This window comes from Dermacentor albipictus, chromosome 3 (genome assembly GCF_038994185.2).
Source record: "Dermacentor albipictus isolate Rhodes 1998 colony chromosome 3, USDA_Dalb.pri_finalv2, whole genome shotgun sequence".
NCBI lineage: Eukaryota > Metazoa > Arthropoda > Arachnida > Ixodida > Ixodidae > Dermacentor > Dermacentor albipictus.
The window spans coordinates 96827604-96842377 of record NC_091823.1 but is presented as its reverse complement, the minus strand read 5'-3'; the positions used below and the strand labels follow the sequence as shown (position 1 = coordinate 96842377).

General features: G+C 44.2%; 1 protein-coding gene across 1 annotated transcript in view; it reads right to left on the bottom strand.

Moving 5' to 3' along the window:
- LOC135901310 (O-methyltransferase MdmC-like) overlaps positions 1 to 14505 on the bottom strand; it is a 30348-nt gene extending 15843 nt beyond the window's left edge. The window contains exons 1-2 of the mRNA XM_070535810.1: positions 14352 to 14505; positions 893 to 998 (exon numbers count right to left, since the gene is read on the bottom strand). Coding sequence (XP_070391911.1) covers positions 893 to 998; positions 14352 to 14471 — 226 coding nt within the window. The 5' untranslated portion in view covers positions 14472 to 14505. The remainder of the gene's footprint in view (positions 1 to 892; positions 999 to 14351) is intronic.
- Between the last annotated feature and the right edge of the window lie 269 nt (positions 14506 to 14774).

Genomic DNA, 14774 nt, shown 5'->3' with positions numbered 1-14774 from the left:
CAGGTGCCGGTAGATGAACTCCCATGTATTCCGTTTTCATAGAGTAATAATGTGGGCAAGACCGCTGAGGTGCCGCGCTGCATCCGTTCTCGACAATGGTATCGACGTACTTACACATTCACCATGTGCCTCACGGGCCGCTTTATCGGCACTTTCATTGACAGTAATGTTGCAGTGCGATGGTAGCCACTGAAATACAATGTCGTGGCCTCTGTCCACCACTTGATGATAGCGTAATCATACCTCTGCTATTAATTGTTCATGTGGGCTGCGGCACAGAGCTGATAATATTGGTTGCAGTGCTGCCGTTGAATCATAGAAAAAAGCCTGGGGACTTGATGACTGTTGCTGCACATATAAGACTGCGCTACGGAGGGCGGAATTTTCGGACCCTGTCGATGTTTAGACGTGGCTGATCTCGAACTTCTTGCTCTCGCGAGCCGTGATCACATGCGGGACTGATAACAATTATAGCGAATAAACAAATGTTTAGCATTATATTTGACGCTTTGCCTAAAAAGCGGAAAAGCTCACTGACGTTGCCTGTGTAGGTGTTCGTCATACGCTGCGTTTTCAGTAATCATGATAATATGAGGAACGCAGACGTAGGCTCGTAATGATGTGGTGAGCAATCTACCCGCCACGGGGCCTTATCGGCTATGGTGTTATGGCTAAGCACGAGGTACGGGGGATCAAATCATGGCCACGACGGCCGCATTTCGATGGGGGCGACATGCAAAAACGCCCATGTCCCGTGCATTGGGGGTGCATTAAACACCCTCTGGTGGTCAATGTGGTCTGTCTGTTCAACTAGATCTGTATCTTCATTCACCTATCTCCTCTACTATGTTGTGCCGAGAGAGTTATGAGCATGGATAGCCGACAAGCTCACCTATTTCCAAATAATATCTGGCCCTCGTAGCCTTGAGTAGGATCTGGAAGAGTTGCAACTCAGACGTATCGCTCATCTTCTCAGCAGTAGGCAACTTCTGTGTCGTCTTCACGTACACGTACACATGCAGGAGAGGAAAACCAATCAATCAATAATTCGATCAATCAATCAGCCTTTATTTTGTGTGCCCAACAACAACCGGAGGTCTAAATAGTGGCGCACACAGAAACAAATTAAAAATAAAGAACTTGGAGGAACGTGATAGCATTGAAAGATCCCTCACAGCAGCTGATGCTTCCCCGTGACCGCTGCTTAAGCAGCCGTAATGTTTACCGGAAAACGCTGCGGCAAACACTAAGCGCGAAGGCGAGCGTTCTGGTAGAAGCGCGGCCTCTTGCGTGGACCGGTCTTCAGGTAGCGCACAGCCGTGCCCCAAAAACTTTCAGGTTTGCGTTAGTGTTTCACACTTTTAAAATTTAAATCTGAGAAGATTTCACCTAAAACGCATACGCTGTCGATGTTTTGCTTCATGACATTTGTGTGCGGGCTATCATTCCAAAAATTCAGAGGAATAACTTTGTCAAGAATGAAGACAAGGTAAGAGCAACCTTAGTTAGTTAGTTAGTTAGTTAGTTAGTTAGTTAGTTAGTTAGTTAGTTTGTTTGTTTGTTTGTTTGTTTGTTTGTTTGTTTGTTTGTTTGTTTGTTTGTTTGTTTGTCAGTTAGTTATTTGGTTGGTTGGTTGGTTAGTTGGTTGTTGGTTGTTGGTTGGTTGGTTAGTTAGTTAGTTAGTTAGTTAGTTAATTAGTTAGTTAGTTAGTTAGTTAGTTAGTTAGTTAGTTAGTTAGTTAGTTAGTTAGTTAGTTAGTTAGTTAGTTAGTTAGTTAGTTAGTTAGTTAGTTAGTTAGTTAGTTAGTTAGTTAGTTAGTTAGTTAGTTAGTTAGTTAGTTAGTTAGTTAGTTAGTTAGTTAGTTAGTTAGTTAGTTAGTTAGTTAGTTAGTTAGTTAGTTAGTTAGTTAAAGCGGGTTTGTTGGCGCCAGACACAGTATGTTCGAAATTCAATTCCAAAAACAGTAAAACCCGCATTATCTATAGCCTTTTAAGACTTTAATGACAAAATGGCAGGGGAATATAACCCACATATACCGTATGTCATAGAGCAAGGCATGGCATATACATAGTACCTAAATATGTACAGATATTTTCTACGACACGGGGCTTTAACGGTTTAACGCGGTTAAAATGTAAAACTATGACCAAAAGTTATCAGGTAAAAAAATTGATCAAAAAATAACAGCGAACAAAACTAATAAGTTCATAACGAGCAACAATCCAGCAATAGCACAACACTGACAGAAAGAGTACAGTCATACACAATAGGTGACACGGTGAATAACCGAGCTTGAACAGCAGTCAATATCCAGAAGTGCCCATTCGATGAACTTACATTTAATTTTTCATTTCATTTTTATTCAACACACTTATTCAATACAAAAAAAGAAAGTTCAGATATCGCACATCAGAGTGTAAGAAGAACTAGGACAGGAATGAAGGCCGTTCAAACAGCACCTTGCCTGAATTTCTATCCCATAGTTCTGACGCAGGTATAACAAACAACTCACATTACTGTGCAGGCAAAATAACACAAGCGGAAGAGAGAAAAAACAACAAAACAGACTTTAAGTAGCGTACTCATAACCAAACAAATTAATTAAAATGCGCACAGTGTTCACATATCTCAGCACACACATCGCAGCACTTGCATCGACACCATGCCACAAAACGCACATCTGCATAAAAGAAAATCAACATACTTTCCTGAGCATATATAGATTTAAAAACGCCACAAGACCAGCCGAAATCTCGAAGAGTGGTTACCAGATAGCTACACAGCCCTCCGCAAAGTGCTCCATTATCCAGCACCTTCCACACTGAAAATATTGCCAATCAGTAGGACAGAACCACTGACATTGAAAAAAAAGAAAAAAAATGAGAGAGAGAGAGAGAGAGAAAGATATTTGTTGTTGAGCACTGTCGAGTTAAGGATCCCATTTCACAATATTGAGGGCGCCCACCCTTTCCCTCTCCCCGAAAGAAATTATTAGAGCGAAGGATCTTCACGCTATTTCACAGTTTAAAGCAGAAAATATTTCCACTTCATTTTTGGTAACGTGCTTACTTCAATGTCCTTACTGTCTAGAAAATTGAGAAAGCCCGGCAAACGACATTACAGCCTCCTGACGCAGTAGTCCGTGCGAGAAAAGGGTACGGCCCCAATGGCGTAGCTGCAATAGATTGTATAGTGTTTCACAAGGTTTATTTTTCATAACTCAGCATAAGGAACATCTGAATGTTACTTTTGAAGCTGTGCTCGTACTTCAATACAACGTTGACATCACAAAATATTTTTAGTGGAAGCACATTAAATCTCTTAAAGAGCTCCCTTGTGGGAGCGTCATATGGTGCATTCGCGATATGATAAATTGCTTTTTTTCGAACACGAGAAGCTTGTAAATATTTTGTTGTGATGTATCTCTCCGAACAATGTTACAGCAATTATTGTGGGTACAATAAGAAACGTTATAGAATAGCAGTTTTATTTAGAGCGGGACCTAGTGTCAGGATCCAGAAAGCGCACCACACGCTTCAGCAATGCTTCGCGCGACTTCAGCTACGAGCTTATCCGAAGTCAAGCATGCGAAAATAACCCTCAGTCCTTGAATATCTTTCACAAAATTAACCCTATTATTCTCGAAGGTACCTGTGCGGAAGGAAAGAGGGTCTATGGGAAGAAAGGAGAAGAGCAGAGCAAAAAAGAAGGCTCGAGAGCAAACACGAACTTGGAACAGAATGACGACATCGCGTTATGAGACGTATCAATATGGGGAAAGTGACTGTTGTATAGATTTTGCATTCTGTGCAGAGGCCAGTGTCTGCTGGAAGAGGCACGAACGTCTATTTCCGATAGTCTTCTGAGGAATCCGTAATGATCTAAATGGAAATTATTAGATATCTGTGCCTGTAAAAATTCCACGAATGACTCAATGCCAAAAGAGGACGTCGGTACGACTACGCCTCAGTTAAGTGGCGGAAGCGTATGATCATTATTTAGGCTTGAAAAGTTGTGTTCCGTGAGGTAAGAGAACGATGTTTTTGTATACTCGGGAACTTTTTTTTCTTTTGTGCACAGGCTTAATTAAACGCTATTCGAATTGCTGGCGCCGCTCTAGACCACCGAGTCGTATTCGAGTAATCAAGTACACATGTATGTAAACAAACTGAGGAAGGGAAGTGGGGCACGAAACCTTTCGTAAGTATGCACATGTCCCGCGGTTTTACTCGCCTAGAGTAGGCGAAGAAGCTTAACGCGCTATCAAAACGCGCACCGAGGTCGCTTATTTCAACAACCCTCGTCGACACTGAGTCACCAAGCAGAATCAAGAAATACCATTTTATGTGTTTTACGCAAATACCACATAATTCTCGTTCTAGATTAATTTAATGTGAGCCCACTCAATTGGCACTATTCAAAGAACAAGAATAGGTCAGACTGCTGAAAGCGGCAGACCTCAATAATGTGAATCTCCCTAAATATTTTGATGTCATCAGCGTTTAGAGTAAATGAAGACTTCTGGATTGCTGAGGAAAGGTCACTGACAAAAATATAAGAGGAACGAACTTTACTCTGAACCTTGGGACATGCCACTAGAAACCCTATATACAAGAAAGATTATCATTGACTCCAAAAAGGCAGGAAGCATCGAAGAAATAGCTGCATAATAATTGCAGATTCAACACCGTATTGCGCAATGTTTTTGAGGAGTAGGGGATGATTGACCTCGTCAAAGGCTTAGCGGAGGTCGTGGCACACAGCATCAACTTGACCCCAATGCATGACGAATGTGTAAACTTGTATCATAAAGCTGATAAGGCGCATGGTTGCTCAGAGGCCAGAAATAAATATACTAGTATGCTAATTACTAGCAAGAACATTTTGCTCGCTGAACAACAATACACTGTGCATAACAAATTCGAAAAGCTTGAATATTACAGAGAGAGGGGGAATGTGCTGATAGTTCGCGAAATAAGTTTGGGGGCCGAACTAACGAAAAACGCGAGTGGTTTTCCAAGCATGCGGGAAAGCGCAAATGTTAAAACAGTTCTACAGTGCTGATGTCAGCACAGGTACAAACACGCAGCCGTAGGCTTTGATAATGGCGGCCGAATCGTCATCTATGCCGCGGGAGAACATTGGCCTTACATGCCTGAGGCATTCACTGATGATATTGTCGTGAAAAAGTACCGAGCTGGAAGTTGCAGCAGAATAGCGCGTCTCGTAGATAGTGCTGTCAGCCGACCGTCTATGTAGAGAAGAAAAATGAACAGCGAAAGAATCAGGTGACTGCTTGCACTTTTCCACCACGGGGATAAGCACACGGATACGATCTCGAGGTTTACGAGGGCACGTACTATGTTGTCTCCAAACGGCCGCCGACCGATTAGAGGCCCTTTTCTCTAATGGCTCAATGTCAGACTTGTGATCGCGCTTAAGCAGATGATTTCAGATGGACTTCAGGAGGCAAAATTCTCCTACAAAATTGTAAAAGTTCGAACCATTTTTGGCCTGTCTGTAGGCACACATTTACGCTTTAGAGCGGTTCTAATTTCCGCAGAGCACAAATGAGAAATAGGAGAGTTCGTACTCGTCGGACCACATGAATGTAACGCCTTTCTTAGATAAGGCTGTGAGGCACTTCGTCTGAGTGTAGTCCTTCATGAACGCTCGGAAGTGCTCCGACAAGGCCAACAAGGCATGAAGGAAATTAACCTGATGAAGGTTTGCTAGAGAGCTGATCGGCTTCGCACTTTCTTCCCCAGTATTTTTTAGTCAACTCATCAAAAGTTTTGCGTCAAAACCCGTAACAAGAATTAGTGCTTTCTCGCGTTGACTGTGAACCATGCATTACCGACTGCATGCAGCGCTGCTTAAAGGTGAGGAACGTGGTCGTTTCTCTTGCTTCGACAAACTAAGATGTTGTCAACGAATAGCCGGCAGAATTTTGCAGTAATGTATTTGACAAGGCTATTCCTTACTCTCTGAAACCACGCGCCCCAGTTTTTTCATCCGAACGGCAGCCTATTTTGTATGCGCACATCAAAAGGTGTACATCAGCTCGACCAGCTGCTCGCAACTAAAAGAGCTAAGGCTCGAAGCTGAAGATTGGGATGCGCGCTGTCTGCAGATGGGAGCGAGATTCACCACGTGAAAGACTGGTGTTGCGGTCAGCGTGACGGGCATTGAGGGATCACTGGGGCACAGCGGCCCCCTCGGCTGCTTCGAAACTAGGGGAACGGGCTTACAACAAATTTTTAGCAATGCCAGGAAAGTCTCAGTGGCGCTATGGTTCCCAGCTTGTATACGATAGATAAGCCGACAAAAAAAATCAGAAATAAATAAAAATGAACCATTGCGAAGTACTATGGCAAGTCTCTGCGGGCGACAAAGATTCTATAGCTCCACAGCGAAAACATTTTCGAACAGCTCCGAATGCGTTCAAACTACGATATATATAAAATTGAAATGTTCAGGTAAATTTTATATCAGAACATTCACTAATAAAATTTTTTTCACTGTTCACTTTGTTAGATGCTGATACTGCTAAATTGAACAGTTGTGGCGTCATGGTTGTTTAGTGACACTCCTAAAACGAACTACAATTTGCGTCTCCGAAATGTAGTGCGAAATATATTGACTTTTATTCCAGGTAATTGTTTCACAAAAGTGCGGAACGATAACTGCAGCGCCAATGCATGATTTAGCACATTTTGGGGACGGATATATCAAAAGTGATGCTGGTCTCAGGATACGGCACCAATGTACTTGATTTCTTCTTTCACCCAAAGGAAAAAAACTGGCTCCGCGGATTCTATTGCTACGACAGTACCTTGTGGCCGTGAATTATATTTTTTTAATATAGGGCCCGTTTATAGTGTTCTGTGTTTGCAGCTTGCCGCGGAATAGTCACGTTGCACTTACCAGCTTTCTTTATTTCGAAGGCACTTACAAAACTGTCCGCCACGTTCAACATAACCAAAGAGATGAGGTCCGGATAGTTCAGCGTCACTTTCTTCTCGCACGTGGCTGTTCTGCTTTGCGTTCGTTTAATAGGGGAGCATTCCCAAATGTTATCAGTTGTGATGAAATCATTCCACGGCATGTAAATTTTGAGAAATTTTATGTCAAGTTACGACAGAAGAAATTTGAGATCGACACCAGACATAGCGATGCTCTTCACAATGACAACCTGGTTTCTAAATATAACAACTGCAGTGATTCTATTCGTGAACTCCCTGCGAATTCTGTCATAGCTGCAAACTGCGATAGGTTTCGCAAACAAACAGTATGTTTGGACCTACGGTGAACATGGTCTGTTGTTATCCAAGCCTATACCAATGGCGAATGACGTTGCGGGTCATTGTTCAAGCATTGTGTGCTAGAACATTGCCATTTTAGCAATTCTCTCACTAGATTTAACGACATTCTCGTTTGTCTACCGACGAATGTTTCTATTCAGCAACCGGCGACAATTTTTAGCAACGTGACACAACCACTGGCAGTATTTTAGCGTCGTTGAAGTAAGGATGATCTTCTAATACGTTGAATTGGTGGACATTCGCAAGAGTTGCAGTAAATAAATTTACCAGGAGCTATTGCACTAAAATTTATGGTAGAAACCATGAAAATTTGTGGTAGCAACTGTAGAAAAGCGCATATATTGAAGCTGCTGAGCTTGTTCACGCGAAGATCATGACTTTTAGACAAAAGAATTTGCCAATCCCTTAATTATCCCTGCGTGATTTGAACGCAAAAGCATTGTGACTTCTCCAAGTTATCACCATTAAAGACGTCTTAAATAGTACAATGTGCTTGAGTTCTGTTCTTCGCTTTCCTTTCTATGCGTTCATTAATCGCCATACCGCATTCATTTAAAACTCATTGCCAAATAGCTACGAGTTGAAATTCAATATAAATTCAAATTGTTTATTAATCTCTGAAAACACAATAGAAATGCTTCCGACACTGTTTGGACACGTAGCCACAGGTTAGTCATGGGCCCAGAAATTAAAGCACAATAATGCAGACTCTTCCTTATGTATAGAATGGCAACATAAAACAGAGGGGAGAGGGAAATTTACATGAGTATGAATGCAAAAGAAAAAAACAATGCTTAACAAAGAGCAATTGTATCAATTCAAAAAAACATCTTACATGTTCACATAATATGGTAAAATCTGATGCACACAACAGGTAGAATATATTTAAGATTAACAATTCATGTGCATGAAGAACTATCTCACTGCAGGAGAAACTTGCTTCATCTTGTGATTGCTTCATTATAGCCTTCATGATGTTCCGTTCCGTTCCAAAAACATTTATTTCCATCAGAGAAGGAGACCCCCTACTCCCTGCCCCTGGCGCGCAGGCCTAGGGACAGGGGTGGGGGTCTCCGCGACTAGATGCAGGCAAAGAGTTGTTGACTCTTCGCGGCCTCTGCCGCCAGATGGATAGCTCTCCTCTGCATGGCGGGGTCCGCGCTTTGCAGAAGGGTCTCCCAGGCTTCTCTACTATTTATTCCTTCCTTGACACCTGGGGAGTCTACGCATTGCCAGATTATATGGTCGAGGGTCCCCCTCTCTCCGCATCTCTTACATTTATCGTCTACATCTTCGTCTTTCAGTACGTGTGACGCCCATACTGGATTTATGTAGTTTCCTGCTTGCAGTCTGCGCCAGGCTCTCGCCTCTCGATTTCCGAGCTCCTTGTCCGGAGGGAGCACAGTTCTACGCTGAAGCTTATAGTTTTCAATTATTTCTGTGTAGGTCTGTAGTCTCTCGTCTAGTTCCTTGCAAGCGGGCGGCTCTGTTCCTGCCCGGAAGTAGAGATCTCGGGCTAGGAAGTGTGCCGCCTCGTTGCCTGGGACCGACGTGTGAGCTGGTGCCCATACGAGGCTGATTTTTCTGTAAATTTTCTTTCCTGTTAGTATTCGTATCGCTTCTGGTGCGATTCTGCCTTTTCCGTAATTGTGGATGGCTCTTTTGCTGTCGCTTATTATGTAGCTCGCCTTGGTCCCGACACAAGCAAGCGCGATTGCTACTTCTTCCGCTGCTTCCGGATTGCGGTTGCGTATTGTTGCTGCTGAGACTGCTTAGCCTCTGCCATCTACCACCGAGGCTACTGCCGCACCCAGTTTGCCGCTGGCCGCATCCGTGTACGCCACTATCTCCCTATCTATTTCGCTGAAGCGTCTGACCAGTGCTTCGGCTCTCTTTTCTCTCCTTTCTTTGTTGGAGGTGGGGTGCATGTTTTTGGGAGGTGGGTCTATCCTTAGCTGTTCTCTGATTTCTCTTGGGATGTCACGTTTCTTTTGCATGCCTCTGTCTGTCTGCAGCCCCACCATGTTCAGGATAGCTCTGCCTGTATATGTTTGGCTGAGTCTTTCCTGTTGGGCGGTTTTAACTGCTTCGGCTGTTTCTTGCCAAGTATTGTGAATTCCCATTGTTAGGAGTCTCTCAGTAGAGGTGCTTATGGGTAGTCCGAGTGCTCGTTTATAGCATCTTCTGATTATCGAGTCTGATTTGTCTCTTTCTGAAGCCCGGATGTTAAGGTATGGTGTGGCGTAGCTAAGTCTGCTGATGACGTACGCTTGTACTAGCTTAACTAGGCTTCTTTCTCTTAGCCCTCTCCCCTTGAGAGCTATTCTTCTGAATATCCCGGTGACTTGTGCTGCATAACCTTCCAGTTTCCTTATGGTTTCGTCGTTGTATCCATTGCTTTGGATGAAAAGTCCTAATATTCTTATCTTATCTACTTTGGGTACTGGTTTGCCCCCAACCGTGATGTTGAGATCGCTGTCTCTTTTCAGCCTTAATGAGTTGGGGTTGTACATTAAGAGTTCCGATTTTTCTGGTGAGCAAGTAAGCCCCCTAGCTGCTGTATACTCAATTACTGTGTCCGCAGCTGTTTGCAGTTTGTTTTCTATTTCCGCGTCGTTACCTTTGTGTATCCAAACATTTATATCGTCTGCGTACATGCTGAAGTTTAAATTTTCTATTTTCCTGAGTTTAGCCGGGAGGCCCCTCATAGCCAGATTGAAGAGGAGTGGGGGGAGTACAGATCCTTGCGGGGTACCTCTGTTTCCCAGTTCTATTTCTTCCGATTCCAAATCCTGGTATCTAATCTTTGCCGTCCTGTTTGTCAGGAAGTTCTTTATATAGTTGTAGGTTCTGCATCCTACACCTATTTCTTGCATTTCTGTCAGGATTGCCTCGTGTTTGACATTGTCAAAGGCTTTCTGAGGTCTAGAGCTAGGATTGTTTTTATATCTCTCGATCTTGAGTTTATGATGTCGTGCTGAAGCCGCAGCATCACGTCCTGGGTACTTAAGCCCGCTCGGAATCCAACCATCTCATTCGGCCATAGTTCATTTCCCTCTATGAATCGGGTTAACCTTGTCTGGATTACATGTTCCATTAATTTCCCTACGCATGATGTGAGGGAGATCGGCCTGAGATTCTCTAGCTTAGGGGGCTTGCCCGGTTTGGGGATTAGTATGATGCTAGCCTCTTTCCATTGTGTCGGGAGTTCGCCTTTCTCCCATACCTGTAGAATGTATTTGGTTATAGCTGTGATCGACTCATCGTCTAGGTTCCGTAGCATTTTGTTTGTTATCCCATCTGGGCAGAAGTGAGAGCGGAAATCATCTTCATGATGTAACACGCGGCGTGACGTCATACATGAGCAACTAGGAACCAATGTCACTCCCAATTATCACGTGACCATGATACGTGACGTCATACATTCTCACGTGCCCTTAACTCTACCTTAATCCACCTCGCTCTAACTTGCACCAACCTTAATGCACAATAATCCATTTTAACCCAACCTAGTCAACGGTAATCGACCTCGTTCAACTTTAATTCACTTTTATTAACTTCACCTCAAGTCACCTTACTCTAGTGTCGCAACCAGGTGGTTGTCACGTGTGCTATGACGCACACACTAGGCACACGTACACACTAGCCGCCGTGGCATCGGAGGAGCGGGCTCGTCTTGCATCCCGGAGGCTCGGGTTCGATTTACAGCCAGACACAAATTTTGTTTTCAAAGTCACTATTTACGTTGTTTACAGGAAGATCCCTGAGAAATTTAACGTCAATCTGAGCACTTTCCGACTTGTTTTTACTCTTTGCGCTCTTGGTGATTTTTGGTGCAATCGCTACATCACGCCGGATTTTTTGCCTCATGGGACATATAATGATCTCGCATTAATACGGCACCGAGCTTTCTGGTACGTCATGCAAGATGTGGAAGCGTAGCACTTAACAAGCGTAAATGTCACGTAATTGCTATCACTGTGTTCACGTGCGACCAAGTGCGTGTCGCAGTATTTAACTCTCCTTTCAAGAACGGCAAAAACTAGAAAATCGGCATGGTGCACCATGTGCCTTTGCGTGCTAAGAAGATCAGGTTAGCTGTGTTCTTTTCAATCGTTCTGCATTCGTAATCCCATAATCTGAACGGAAGCGCTGAATTTCAGAAGTCATCGTCCGCTGTATGTAAGTGTTATTAAAGCGAAGCTTTCAATGTCTCACTGATTCGTACGTGAGCGCCTAAAACTCACTGCGGGAAAGCCAACTTACACATCTGCGTAGAACACTACACTTTACATTCGCAGTACCGCGCCAGCGTCGGCTGGCCGGCCGGTCAGTGCCTGATAACGACAAGAAGCGACGACCGCAGCAAGAGTTGCGCATGCGCACAAATTTCACTAGCCGCGTTAACATGAATACGGTAGGAGCGTGTCGTATTATCTTGCCGTATCGCATTCCGCTGATGCACCTCCGTTTACATGTATGCGCATCTCACTGGCTTGCAAGCTAGCGCCATCTGGTGTCACATTTCAAAATGAGCCCCCTACTTTCGTTAAACATGCTTCCGCTGCCATACGGCGGCGCCGCTGGTTGGTTGGCCGGTTGTAATCACGCAGCGAATGCTTTGCCATAATTCCTGATGCGATAGGCTTCTGTTTACATGCGCCGCTGAAATGAGCATTCTCCACCTCAAACTACCCTTGTTTGGCGTATTGGATGCGATACGCCTTCCTAGCGAATCACCTCGTTTCCATGAGATGCGATACGCTTGAAAGTTGATACGATACGTTTCTTTCGTATTAATGTAAACGCCGGTACTGTAATTAAGCGCAAGTTGCGTCTGCTAGACATGACACCATCCCTGTCGCGATTAACTGAGTTTCCCAGCATATCGGAGACAGCAAGTGCGCATGAACACGGGCTCGTTCTTAGGATCTGCAAAATAAAATCCTAGACAAGCAATTAAATTACACGTGCGTAGCATCGGGTCGCTCAACATTTCTTGAGTTTGTTGCGTGGTTATTGGGTTTAGACGTATTCTGATTCAATTTGCATGGAATTAAAGCTTCACGTTCAACCATTTTTTTTTAGGATAGGGGCTTTGAGTTTTATTGAATTAACAAACTATTATATTATTCCACGATACACTTCTCGTTAACTCCATTATTATTTCTCAGCCGCACGAAGCCTAGACGAACGAAAATGTCTCGGTAAATGATTTACGACATGGTAGCTTACATAATAGTGTTCCAAAGCGTCTATGTTGCTTAAAATTTACTGAGTATGCTTACTGACAGTTTTACCGAATTCTCACCAAAATTTGCCGAAAATTTAACAACCTTTCTATCTCGTTCCAGTGACACGCTTTAAAAAATTTTGGCAACACTGTACGCGCATGTCAATCGATTGATATTCGATTGATATTCAGCCTGATTTTTCTGAACCTTGAAGCAGCTCCTCAAACGTTAAAGGCGCCTTTCGCGGTCTTTCTTTTGGGTATTCTTTCCGCATTCGATGTATCATAAGAGGTACGATCCGTGATTATGTAAGCTTTGATATCGCATCGTACAGTCAATGACATTTTTCGAAGAAATAATCAACAGTGCCATTGCCCTTCTTTTCCTACACGAGTAGCTTGTCCAACAGTTCAGCTGGCTTAATTGTTCCTCAACGCCATGAGAATGCTCTTCTTCCACGACTTCTTCGCATCTCTTTAGGGTGGGCAAATCGCAAGTGAAACAGCTTTTTGACATTTCCAGAAAGGCAGGCTCACACGTTGAAAATATTGCCGGAGTCTCTGTACCAAAGGCTGTGTTGGCACACAACCGACAATCAAGCGGCGCGTGGTTATGGGTATTTGAAGAAAAAATGAAATGTTTTCTACGGTTCCGTGGAACGCTAAAGGAATAATTTCAGTACGGAGTCTGCAATTTTTCGTTGGTACAAATTTCCACACCAAATAATTCTTATTTTAATAATGCTTCTTTTATTCTGTCGTTTCTAATCTTTTTCAGAAGAAAAATTCGGCAGAACTCGTCTCACGATGAATGTCGGCGGTAATACGTTGAGCATTGAATCAATATACCGACGCAACGTATTGGTGCCGTCGAAACGAGTTCTCTATGAGACCTCGACAGCAGTGGGGCTCCCCTTTCGCGTTTCCTTAAGAACACTCGTTGCCACCTGGCGCCACCGCCCCGAAGCTTGCGCGTGGCCTTCGAAATGCACGGCGAGGCGATTCGTGCGAAAGCAGATAACCGCGCCATGCGTGGCAGCCAGTCTTTTGTCTCGCGCTTCTTTCTGGACACGCTGCGCCATCTGGTGGCGTAGCCGTGAAGTCGCCGTGTAGCCTCCGAGACTAGAAGCGTGGCGCGCCGGTGCGTGCGAGTCCTGATAATTTTTTTTTCCTTGCTCGCCACACACACAGCGACACATGCACAGTGGCCCAAGATGGCGAACGGTTCACTAAAGAGTGGCACATACCAAGTGCATTTCGTGCGCAGCCTGATAACGCATTAAGTCGCTGTCTTTGAGGAAACCGTATGACGAGGGTTTGGTTCCACCCAACATTAATGAACTTTAAAGAATGTTTTTTGTTGTTGTTATTGTAGAGCGGCACATACCTGCTGGCACATACCCAGTGAACCAAGTAAGTTGGCACAACAGAGGTTCATTGACGACCAGCACCGGCCGATTAACACATAATGATTACTCCAAGTCAGCCTCAAATAGTTTCATTTAAGAGCTGTTCCGTATCTATAGATACGAGTTCCGTATCTATAGTGGCCCATGTCGGTGGGAAAGAGGTTCGTTGAAGAGCCCCACATACTACGCACGGACCTAGGGGGGAGGGAAAATGGTTACGTGGAAACATACATGGATATATAGAAATTTAGCCCCTGGAATATCCGTGAAAAACCGTAAGAATGCTAACGTTGTAAAAGCTTCTTAGCATGAGAACGCCAATTTACAACTGGAACTATGTACAATCAATAATTCACATGCGCAGAGAAGAAGGGCTACATTACTTGGCAAAGTTTTGTCAAAACCGGGTTCAGCCGAGCGCTGTGGTTGGCCACATAGTCGGCGATCCGAGGCTCAAGATGGTACGGCTTGACGAAGTGACCATGAGCGTTGTTTTCTGCCATTGTAAACACGAAGGGAGTAGACAGACTCTCGAGTGTCGCGGAGGAGGAGTGGCAGCCAAATGCCGGTGCCGACAGTAAAGCAAGGACGCGTCGGCCAGCTAATGCGCAGAAAACTTGGCATGCACGGGGTTCCAGCCAGCTGTTGCAAGGCGGCGTGTGCCTAGCGGCACAGGTGGGACGGCGGCATTGCAATGAGTTGGAGTTAACTTACCAGTGAGAATTTTTTACTAGGTCTATAAAAACGGAGCTTGGTTTACCTGCCCTCTCTGTTACCGTTTAGCTGCTGCGTCTGTCTGCTGCTGT